At 48.8% G+C, this 12515-nt stretch overlaps 1 protein-coding gene across 2 annotated transcripts in view; it reads right to left on the bottom strand.

The window, feature by feature from the left end:
• The window catches only part of LOC119163343 (uncharacterized), a 59399-nt gene that overhangs the window by 44512 nt on the left and 2372 nt on the right, over nt 1–12515 (bottom strand). For both annotated transcript variants that reach the window (XM_037415324.2, XM_037415325.2), the window contains exon 2: nt 8666–8750. In XM_037415324.2, the coding sequence (XP_037271221.2) occupies nt 8666–8750 (85 nt within the window). The remainder of the gene's footprint in view (nt 1–8665; nt 8751–12515) is intronic.

The following is a 12515-nucleotide window of genomic DNA, read 5'->3' as shown; positions in this document are numbered from 1 at the left end:
TGCGAGGAAAGAGTGGTTTGCGATGGCGGTATCAGCGTGGATGTCGTAGGAGCTAGCATGCTGGAAAGAGGCGGAACAGGTGCGGACTCCGGACTTAGGCCTAGTAGGCGCCGACTGAATCGGTGCACTGGAGTCGTGACGAGGGGCCGAGTCTCTGAATTAGGTGAACGGGTCCGAGCAAGACTGTCCTGCATCAGGTTGTAGGCTCCAGCACCTCCACCAGTGTCACGACGTCAAAACAGAGGTCCTGCCGCAGACATTGAGACACCAGAAGCTGGTCGGTTATTTTAATAGAACGCGCAAAAGAGTTCTTTTTCATCCATTTCATTGTACTTCATGGCACACGCACAACTGCCATTGTCTTTCTTTTTGACAAGCACGTGACAATATTATCTAATTGGTAATTTCATGGGAGGTGGTGGCCAAGTACTGCGCCAAGGTGGCCAATCCTGCTCCGGCAAGGGAGTGCATTGTCAAGATGTGATCGCCAGTGAAGCCGCACTCCAGAACCCCCCCCCCCCCCCCACCTCCTTTTAAAATGGTTCCCTCATCCCGCGTTATAGTTGTATAATATACTGTTGGGAATTGTCTGGCACCAGAGTTCGAACCACCGACCTCTTGCATGCTATACTAAAGCGCCATCTCTTAGTAGGGGTTTTGTAACCTAGAAGAATAAGGATGCGGCAGATCACATTCAGCCAGCATTCTCAAATCATGAATGGTAATCTACCACTATCCCTCAAAAGGAAGGTATATACCAGCTTCATTTTGCCGGTAATTCCCTACGGTGCAGAAACCTGGAGGCTTACAAAGAGGATTCAGCTTAAATTGAGGACGACACAGCAAGCGATGGAAAAGAAAATGATAGGTGTAACCTTAAGAGACAAGAGGAGAGCAGAGTGGGTCAGGGAACAAACCGTGGTTACGAATATCATAGCTGAAATCAAGAATAAGAAATGGACATGGGCCGGGCACGTAGCACGTAGGCAGGATAACTGCTGGTCATGAAGGGTAAACGGACTGGACTCCCAGTGACGGCAAATGTGCGAGGGGGAGACAGAAAGCTAGTTGGGCCGATGAGATTAAAAAGTTCGCAGGTATAACTTGGAAACAAAAAGCACAAGACCGTATTGATTGGTGGATTATGAAAGCGGCCTGCAGTGGGTGCAGCCTGGCTCATGATGATAATGATATAAGCTGCAGACGTTTGGTAAGATGCCTTGTACCTCCAAAATGATTTCACTTTCAAATTTTCGTGTCAACCAGGAATGATCTACGAAATATTCTTGCTTTCTGCCCCAGCTTTGTTTGTCATGCATGTTTCCATGAAGACTTTAGAAATCACAAGTCAAGTGTAGTAACTAAGCACTCCACCTGCTGAAACTGCTCATTGTTGCCATGCAAGCCATATTGTTTGACTTTATTTAGCAGCTTCTAGGCTGGCTTGGTTCATGATTGGCACAAATGAAATACAACTTTTATATGCATTATTCAGGGTTGCAGACGCTGAAATACAATTTGGAGAAATTTTCGGAGCAGCAAAATCTTACTTTTAAAACATTAAAGTTCAAATTTGGAGCAGGATACAAAGAAAAAAAAAGATGTTTTTTTTTTTTGGGGGGGGGGGGCACTATAAAAAATAAGGCTTATATTTAGAAAAAAAAATATGCATAAACCATTCAACATCACCTAAATTGTTCAGTGTGAAGATGAGCACTGAATAAAAGTGGTATTTTGAACCACCCCACTGAACAAACAATGATAAAGCCCATATTAGCATGTGCTGTGCCTGTCAAGTCATTTGACAGACTCCGCAAACTTAAATATAGATCTGCCAAAACTCGCAATCTTGAAATTTGAGAGATCCGTACAACCGAACAGTAGGGGTAGTGAAAATAAACTGGCGCACATTTCAGTTTCTTGCCAGTCACTTATTTGCCAGTCACTTATTTAGGCATCAGTGATCACACTGGTACCCAGAATCATGCGGCGTACATATTGATGTTTTCTGCGGCGCATTCCTTCAAACGTTCGCGAGCGTCGCTCGCAAAGAGAGGGCCGCTGCTTTATTGGAGACTCGGGTTCAGCTACCAAATGAAAATGTCGCCATTTTCACAGAAGAAATGACCCGACTATTCCGTCACGCTGATCCAGACATGCCTGAGGAGAAAAAAGTTCGTTTCCTCATGCGAGGGGTCAAACAGGAGCTCTTCGCGGGACTGATGAGAAACCCACCGATAACCGTCCAAGAATTTGTAGCAGAAGCGACCACTATCGAAAAGACCCTGGACATGCGCACCAGACAGTATAATCGTCGCCTGACTGCAGACTGCGCTGCTGCTCAAGCCAGTAACTCCGAGGACCTGCGTGAAACGATCCGAGCGATCGTGCGGGAAGAGCTGCGCAAGCTGTTGCCTTCGGCCCAGCCTCAAGTGGATTCAATTGCCGACATTGTGCGAGAAGAAGTTCGGCAATCGCTTCAAATTCCCCACGCACCGCTGCCCGAGCCGGAAGCTATGGGCTACGCCGCTGCACTGCGCCACAACGCTCCTCCCCGTCCACGCAAAAACGCCGCCCCATCGCACTTCCGTCGACAGACGCCACCGCCGCCACCACCCCCACCGACGTCATACCGTTTCGCCAGCGGCCCAGCGCAGTGCACCGAGGAAGACTGACGTCTGGCGCACCCCTGACCATCGCCCGCTCTGCTACCACTGCGGCGAGGCCGGACACACATACCGCCGTTGCCAGTACCGACAGATGGGACTGCGTGGCTTCGCCGTCAATGCACCGCGTCCACAGCCAGGAGAACGACCACGTGACATCGCCGACTACCTGACAGGAACTCGGTGGACACCACGAAGCCCTTCGCGTTCGCCGTCGCCCAGCCGCCGCACGTCACCGCACCACCGGCAGTACTCTGGCCCAACGCGGGGCCGGTCTCCTAGCCCGTATCCGGGAAACTAAGGGCAGCAACCGGTGGAGGTGCGGTTGCTGTGCGACGAACTACCGAAGATCCTCCGACGACGACGACGCCGCAACGGAGCTTTCCGAACACAACGCCAGCCAGGCAAAGCCCTGACGGCGAAAGCTCATTTACCGAAGGTGGCCTGACGACGCAGCATGGAAGCAGCGGAACAAGCCGACGCAGCCGTGACCCGACGCCACGCCCTAACTGTAATGCGAGACGGCGAACTAGCGACCTCGATGTTCTTATCGACGGCCACAGTGTGACTGCTCTCGTCGATACTGGAGCCGACTATTCTGTCATCAGTGGGTCGTTCGCCGCGAAGTTAAAGAAAGTTAGGACAGCTTGGAAAGGCCCTGAAATCCGCACAGCCGGAGGTCATCTCGTAACGCCTGCAGGAATCTGCACAGCGAGAGTCACCATTAACGGCCGTATTTATCCTACAGACTTCGTAGTCCTACAGCGTTGCTCGAGAGATGTCATCCTTGGCATGGACTTCTTATGCCTCCATGGTGCTGTCATCAACCTAAAAACAAAGTCGATAACGTTATCCACAGAAGAAGCACTACCGCCGCGCACGCCGTCAGGACACCATGCCTTGAATGTGCTGGAAGAACAAGTCACCATTCCGCCTCGCTCAAGCGTCATTATTTAGGTCGGCGCCCCTAAATCACCTGACTTGGAAGGCGTCGTTGAAGGCAGTCAGCATCTGTTGGTCAACCGAAATATTTGCGTCGCAAGAGGAATTGCAGAGCTGCGGGGAGGCAAAGCAACGGTTTTGCTCACGAATTTCAGCAATGAGTACAAACATGTGAACAAAGGAACAACGGTCGCATACATCGAAGAAATTGTCGAAGCCACCAGTGCTTTCGCCCTCGCCGATTCTGCGGAACCTGCTCAGAGGAACCAAGCCCCTCCCATAGCTTTCGACGTCAATCCCAGACTTCCGAACGATAAGCAAGAACAGCTCAAGGCTCTGCTCCTGCAATACGAAGATTGCTTGTCGTCGTCAACGAAACATCGCATCATAACCGAAGAAAATGCCAGACCACTCCGTCAGAGTCCGTACAGGGTTTCAACGCGAGAACGTGAGGCCATGAAGAGACAAGTTGATGAAATGCTGCGGGATGACATTATCCAGCCGTCCAAGAGTCCATGGGCATCCCCCGTGGTGTTAGTGAAGAAAAAGGATGGGACCCTACGTTTCTGCGTCGATTATCGCCGCCTGAACAAAATCACAAGAAAGGACGTGTATCCCCTCCCACGAATAGACGACGCACTTGATCGGCTCCATAACACCAAGTACTTTTCGTCAATGGACCTTAAGACTGGCTATTGGCAAATCGAAGTCGACGAAAGAGACCGAGAGAAGACGGCGTTCATAACACCGGACGGCCTCTTCGAGTTTAAGGTGATGCCCTTCGGCCTTTGCTCAGTGCCTGCAACGTTTCAACGCGTTATGGATACAGTACTGGCAGGATTGAAGTGGCAGACTTGCCTTGTGTACTTGGATGACGTCGTCGTGTTTTCCTCGAGTTTCGACGAGCATCTTCGGCGCCTTGAAGCTGTACTTCAAGCCATCAAGACTTCCGGACTCACACTGAAGCCAGAAAAGTGCAGATTTGCGTATGAGGAGCTCTTGTTTCTGGGGCACGTTATCAGCAAGTCTGGAGTTCGTCCCGATCCACGGAAAACAGCCGCCATCGCCGACTTCCCGCCGCCCACTGACAAGAAAGCCGTGCGCCGATTTCTGGGCCTGTGTGCCTATTATAGGCGGTTCGTGAAAAACTTCGCCCGCATCGCCGATCCTCTCACTGACCTTACCAAGGCCGACGTGGAGTTTAAGTGGGAAACGCCGCAGGAACACGCTTTCCAGGAGCTTAAACATCGCCTCCAGACGCCTCCATTACTTGCCCATTTCGACGAATTCACCGAGACAGAAATACATACTGACGCAAGCAGCGTAGGTCTTGGCGCCGTTCTTGTGCAGAGGGCTGACGGACTTGAAAGGGTTATTAGTTACGCCAGCCGATCGCTATCCAAAGCAGAAGCAAATTATTCCACAACAGAAAAGGAGTGCCTTGCCATCATCTGGGCTACGTCGAAATTTCGCCCCTACCTCTACGGCAGGCCCTTCAAAGTTGTGAGCGACCACCACGCATTGTGTTGGCTAGCCACCTTGAAGGACCCCTCAGGTCGCCTAGCACGATGGAGCCTGAGACTTCAAGAATATGACATTACTGTCATTTACAAGTCCTGCAAAAAACACTCCGACGCCGACTGTCTCTCTCGTGCGCCTGTCGACCAACCGCTACCCGACGACCCGGATGACGACTACTTCTTAGGAACGATAACTACCGACGACTTCGCTGAATGACAGAGGGCCGACCCGGAACTTAAGGCCCTAATAGAATACCTCGAAGGCAGGACCGCCGAAGTCCCGAAGATATTCAAGCGCGCACTTGCGTCGTTCTTTCTACGAAACGGTCTTCTACAAAAGAAAAACTTTTCACCGCTTCGAGCTAAGTACCTTCTTGTGGTGCCTTCAGCTCTGCGACCAGAACTCCTGCAGGCCCTTCACGATGATCCGACGGCAGGGCACCTCGGTGTTTCTCGCACGCTCGCGAGGATACAAGAAAGGTACTACTGGCCACGTCTTACCACCGACGTCACTCGTTATGTGAGAACATGCCGGGACTGTCAGCGACGCAAGACACCGCCGACAAGGCCAGCGGGACTTCTGCAGCCAATTGATCCACCTTGCCGACCTTTCCAGCAGATTGGTATGGACCTACTGGGGCCGTTCCCGACGTCGGCTTTCGGAAACAAGTGGATCGTGGTAGCTACCGACTACCTCACCCGCTACGCCGAGACAAAAGCCCTGCCAAAAGGCAGTGCATCCGAAGTAGCTAAATTCTTCGTCGAAAATATCGTCCTACGTCATGGCGCCCCAGAGGTCCTTATCACCGACAGAGGAACGGCATTCACTGCCGACTTAACTCAAGCAATCTTGGCATACAGCCAAACAAACCACCGCCGGACGACAGCGTACCACCCACAGACCAACGGCCTCACCGAGCGGCTTAACAAGACGATCGCCGACATTCTGTCAATGTACGTCGATGTTGAACACAAGACGTGGGACGCCATTCTGCCCTATGTGACCTTCGCATACAACACGGCGGTGCAGGAGACGACGCAGATATCGCCATACAAATTGGTCTACGGAAGGAGCCCGGCAACGACGCTCGATGCCATGTTACCCAACGTCACCGACGAAGAAAACCTCGATGTGAGCGAGTACCTTCAACGCGCCGAAGAAGCCCGACAACTTGCGCGTCTCCGTATCAAGAATCAACAGACGACCGACAGCCACCGTTACAACCTACGACGGCACTTCGTGGAATACCAGCCCGGTGAACGTGTTTGGGTGTGGACGCCGATACGCCGACGTGGACTAAGTGAAAAGCTTCTGCGACGGTACTTCGGACCGTACAGGGTGGTTCGACGGCTCGGCCCACTTGATTACGAGGTTGTCCCCGACGGCATCACGAACTCTCAACGACGCCGATCGCGACCTGAAGTCGTCCATGTCGCGCGCCTCAAGCCGTTTCATGCGCGTTAACAAGCTGAACTAGTGTTTTTTTGTATTATTGTTGTATCGTAATTTATTCATTGTACTTTCTTGCATTATTATTGTACTTTCATCTTTAGTTAAAGCATCGGGACGATGCCTTTTTTCAGAGGGGGGCAATGCCACGTTCCATTTCCCAAGTTTTTGTTATCGTCCGAAAACACCGCACGATTCTCAGCGCAAACCGCGCCTGCAGTTTTCTAGAAGGTTCCGGACTGTAGTAGATCATTTCGATAAGATCACGCCCACTGTGCGAACGGTACAGATTGTTCTGGAAGCTACGCCACCGCCAGCGATAACGCTAGAACATTCGACGGCAAGAGTATAAATGCCGACGCGCTTCGCCGCTTGTCAGTTGTTGATCGAAGGCCGACGCTCCGTTCGCCGCTATCAGTCCGAGACTGCTATCTGTGCGAGACTGCTGCTGTAATTGGACTTTCAGTTTACCGGCACATGTTCGCCCAAATAAACAGTTAAATCCTAACACGAAGTCTCCTGTCTTCGGCCACGTCACGACCCCATGACAATATGCATAAGTAATTTTTAAAAATGTGCAGGGTCCCGTGACTAATGCCATTAGCCCCTTCCTAAGTTTTTTCACATGACACCGGTGTACTACGGCAAAGGTGGCTTAAGCAGCATTCTCTCCACGAGTTAGAACCAAAGCCAAGAAATCTCGAACCATTACAGCCTTCCCCTCCAACATTTTATTTTCTTTCCCAGTGTGATGCGCCACTTTGGCTCGCTTGCAAGACACATTCGACTAAATAAAGAACAGCAGCGCAAGCCCATTGGCCCAGCAACGGCACCACACATCTATCGCCAGGACCGTGGCCGGGCAAAGCAACTTCAAGACGAAAAAAAAAAAAAAAAGTTTTACGTGGCACTGCTAAGGCCACCACCATGGCCGCTTGCAACGCCGGTGTGTTCACATCCTGTCTAGCTTGTTCGCGCATGCAAAATGGGGGCATACGCTTTCAGCTCTGATTCCCGAGAAACCATAACCGCACTTTCAGGCTAGGAAACTTATATTTCCAGCGTTGCGTTGGTGGCTACAGCAACACATCTTTGTCTTGAAGTTCTGTCGTCCTACCGATAGGAATCCACAGCGGTTAGCGGACCGATGGGCGCGCAGCGTTCTTGCTTTATTTGGTTGACTGCGCCTCGCGAGTCTTCACCGAAAAAGTGTATCTTGCAATGTGGCTTAGGGTCTGCGCGCTTTGATTGATGACACAAACCGCAGGTGGTCAATGTAGTCTCCACTTCTTGCTGAAATTACAGGTGCGGAGAAAATTTCAAGGTTAGTTGGGCATTTTGGCGCAATTTCAGCAAATTTCATGGTTGTGGCGCAGTTCTGCACAAGAATTGGGAATTGTATCAAATTGGCACAATTGGTGCAACTGTTGCACTCATGATTATTGAACGATTTCTTTATCAATGACGGGCTTCGCCCCTGTAGTGAAATCAATGAATTGTTTCATTAAATATCTTACACCAAAACTGTTCTCTAATATTTACATCCACTTTGTTTACCGATGGTCACCTTCGATACAGCAGTGACTGCTATTAATTTACTGTGGGTGGTACTGCGACAGGCAAAAGAGAATTCACAGCAACTATAAACATGTAAAACAGCGCAGTAAACTGGAAAGGACAACGGTCACACAGATAGTGCTCCAACTCCACTGATGATACACACTGCTACATGTGTAGCAATGACCCAATTAGAGCTGCAAGGAATCTTTCTTGCAACTATCATGTAGTAGCATTTAATAGCTGAAATTCATTTTCGGTTTGCTTTCCACGGTGTCTGATTGAGCGATTTCCCAAGCGCGCCCTCGTGTGTTTAATGCTAATCTCAGGTGTTTGCACTGTAGTCAGTACCAACATTTCTCAGAGAAGAAACAGCAGAAGAAAAACACCCTAATATACGGTAATATGCGTGCCACACAGTAAAAAAAATGTTGCAACACTAGCCTCTTCCGTTAAGATTAGCAACTCACGCTTCTGCGTTGTCTCGAACCTTGCGGTAACATCTGATGTAGCGTTAGCATAGCACTCACGCTTTGGCTCCTCGTCGTCACTGCTCTCCTCAGCAGAGTTGCCGTCCTCTTGCTTGTCCTCGGGAGGGGCTTTCTCTTCTGCTGCCTGAAAAGATCCAGTGCACTGAGCCCATTCTGTCTAGCATTTATGGCACAAGCACTGTTCTGCACTGTGCCAAAGCAGGTTGTCACACAATGCAAACATTTCCAGTGCTCCTTTAATCATTCTTCAAAGTACCTGCAACACATCTGCCAGGCATTATGGGCACTTTTAATGCTGATGATGAAAAATTGTTTCCTTCAGGTGAAAATTAAGATGCACTATCTACAAATGAATTCACATACCATAATTCCAAGGCACTTAATATTACATCCCAAGGAAAAATTGAAGCAACGTGCTTTAGTGTCAGCTTCAATAATTTTAATTAGTATGTAACTTTAATTAGCCAGTCATGTTTCATTTTGACATCAAAGGAATGAAAGCATGGGCTCCAAAATGTGTGCGCAACTAGTTTTTAGTTGCACTCATTCCGAGAAAAGTAATACTTTTGACATTAGTTCTAGAGCACAGTACTTCGAGCTGCCTTCACGAAAGCTTTCAGTCATACACACCGGAATGAGGTTAACTGCACAGAATGTCAAATGTACCTTGCTCTCTTAAGTAAAAAAATTAGTTGTGTACGCCGATGTGGTCACCACAGCTGAAGGGAGGGTACTCAGGGATATTTCTAAATTCCCCGACTTTTCCAGGTTTTCCATGATAATTAAAAGCAAATTCCATGACTGCCACGCCTGCATAAAAAACTCTGTGCACCATAACCAAAACCTCGAGTGATTAAAAAAAAAAAGAAACAGGCACTCCATATAAGTAAACACATTTACCAGACGCACTTAGCATGTTCAGAGCGCGTGCGGTAAATGTGAAAAAACATGTATATCTAGCCAAAATAAAATCCCTATGGCAGGAAAAGAGCAAGTTGGCTATTCCATGTTCGAAAGAACCAGGCATCAAACACATAAGTTGAAAGTAACTGCAGATGAAAATTTGAAGAAGCCTGCGACAGTCTGACAGTGTAGGCATAGCTGCTAGGAAACTGAGAACTGGTGGCATCTTGCGGCATCCGTGTAAAATAAGGACACGAGAGCCTGGCCGGTTCTGCCACTGGAGTATAATCTCTTTTTCTATAATAGCCACATTCCGATCCAGTGCCTACGGGGTGGTTAGTGAACAGTCGTGCAGCGCGAGCAGTGGGTTTTTACTTGCAGACGCTGCCGGCCTTGCGAGGCGAGAGAGTGGGGGGAGCGACGGCACGAGACTCGAACATGCACATTGGGGTGTACACACCATCGCTGACGCCGGATTTGCGAGTAGGTGCGACTATAAAATGCTCTGCAGTTAACAGAAGCCTGCACCATGCCTGAACCTGAAATCCAAATACAAACTGTACGTATGCTGAACAGGAGCGATGGAACACTTCTGATGATGTACTCTCACTGCTTACGTCCCGTATTTAGGCGTGCCTCAGTACACTATGCTTTCCTTAAGGCTTTTACTGTGAACAAGGCTCCCTCGCATATAAGGTGCTGAAAGGTCAGTAAACATTGTGTACTATGGGTCAGTGTATCCTTTACACTAAGATAAGAAGCAAGAGTTATGCACTGTCTTTTTTTTTTTTTTCACGTGCCTTCTAGCAGCTCACTGTAGTTGCAGGTGAGAGACTTTTTAAAAGCTTTGAACAAAGGTAATGCTTTTTTTTGTTTATGGTCACACAGAACTGCTGTTAGCTTCCATGACCTGGCCAGCTTTTTCAGAAATTCCCCGACTTTTCCAGGTTGGTAGACACCCTGGTACTGCAGCCCTTTGTAACGAGTGGGAAGCTTTACCTCCCTTATTTGTTACGCAATGAACATTAGTGTAACAACCAGTGTTATTTTATTCTTCTGCTATGCCACAGTACACCTGAAGATGCGTTACTTCACCTGACTGATGCATGTATAGACTCTTTCTGCAAACGAGTTTCAAGCTCAGGTGTGCATCTGCGGTAACTTCCATGCTGAGGGCCTGGTTTTAAATACTGCTCTATTCTGGATATTGATATTTATTGCGACATATATGTACTCTCTTCACTTATGGCGTGTTTCTGCAGCATAGCATTAAATATCAATTGGATGTGTGTCATCTTCCCGTTTTTATAATATAGCTGTTCCAACTAGCTCGGACCCGGTCTCTGATATCTTACTGTGTGTGACAAAGTGGTTATGAACATTCGCGGGGGGGGGGACATCACTAAGATCGGCTGTTGTGTTCCCACAAAATCTTTCATTGTAAAAGACCATATCCTTCGAGCGCAAGCTGTAAGAGACAGCGGTCAACGTTCAATCAGTGCACAAGGCACTTGCCGTCAAACACTGAAGAAAGGATGCGGTAAACTGTGCCTCACATGTGAGTCAACTTCAACAGTGCCTATCCGGTTGAGTAAGAGGATACGCCATTACTGCTACAGCAATAACAGCTATGCAACCAGGGAGGTTGTCCGAGGATTCAACCCCCCACCACATTTTGAGGACATTGTGAAAGTGTATGCACACCATATACAAACATACAGAAGCGTTGGCCCCCCCCCCTTCCAACACACACACACGTGCACACACAACAAATAATTTTTAGTGACGCCCATGAGTCACTTAATAGACCTCTTTGGGGGTACGACTTCACAGCATGACGTCACTGGCACACATGCAAGGTATGGCTGGCAAAATACCCCCACTGGTGGCTTAGCGCAGTACAGTCATGGGGTGTTTGGGGAGTTTTTTCTCGTTGAAAGCATAAACTTCATGTTACAGTGGGGACATTAGCTGTAGTATGTGCCAGAGAACATATGGCTTTGTGGTAAACTGCGCGATGAAATATTTGCCATGCTGGCTGGCTGTTTACTTTGAAGAGGTGAACATACGTGGTGGCCTGTGTGAAGAACAGCGGCATCATCCTGTAAAATTGAGCAGTGTTGATTGTGGCGTGTAGAGTGCATTGAAAGGCATCTGCAATATTTGTTCACCTTTACAGACGGTGAAAGTGGGTAAATTGTGTGTGGTGTGCAGTGTGAATAATGATGCATCTTCCTTGCGAAAACATTTCCACTTTTTGTAGGCCAGTGGCCGCAACCCATTGTCAATGAAACTTCAAGATTCGACATTTTAGTCAAGGTATGTGTGCATTTCAAGCGATCATCTGCGAGTGGGTGCATCTCAGCTTCTGGGAGATGATTTAGACTCCAACCAAAAGTTTTGAAGAAACCAGGCGTTTCGAAACCGACTTGATTCCTTCTTCAGGGGTGATTGCGGAGACTACGTAGCAGCGGCATCTTCAAAGCACTCGCGGGTGGATAATGACCCTCTCTCTCTCTCTCTTGCTTTGCCGTGGAGCGCAGTCCCTGTGTATACACTGGGGGAAGGGTTCCAAGAGAGCAGTTGATGTTATGGGCTGTCCTCTGTGCCACGACTCGAGTATTAACCTTCTCCTCCAGTTCGGTTCCCTTTCCAGGATGGCAGGGTTCCTTCATCTTCGATCAGAATTTGGCCACGTGAGTGAGAATCTTGTTCGTGACCTCTCGCACGGCAGCTCAAAACCATGCTGCCGCCAATTATGTGCCTCGTTTAAAAGAGCGGTGCACATGTCGTGAGGAAAATTGAGTACGTTTACGTCCATACCGTGCCAATAATGCTCAAAGCATTCGTCACCGTCAACATGCAGAATGTTCGCTTTTGAAGAGCAAACAATATTTTTTAATGGCTGCCATCTACGACGAGCAAATCGTCGCACGCTAACCTAACAGAATCGTGCAGTGACCCTCCCTAATAGTGGCTTTAGAAA

Source organism: Rhipicephalus microplus, chromosome 9 (genome assembly GCF_043290135.1).
Source record: "Rhipicephalus microplus isolate Deutch F79 chromosome 9, USDA_Rmic, whole genome shotgun sequence".
Lineage (NCBI taxonomy): Eukaryota > Metazoa > Arthropoda > Arachnida > Ixodida > Ixodidae > Rhipicephalus > Rhipicephalus microplus.
This window is presented reverse-complemented; position numbering and strand designations above follow the sequence as displayed.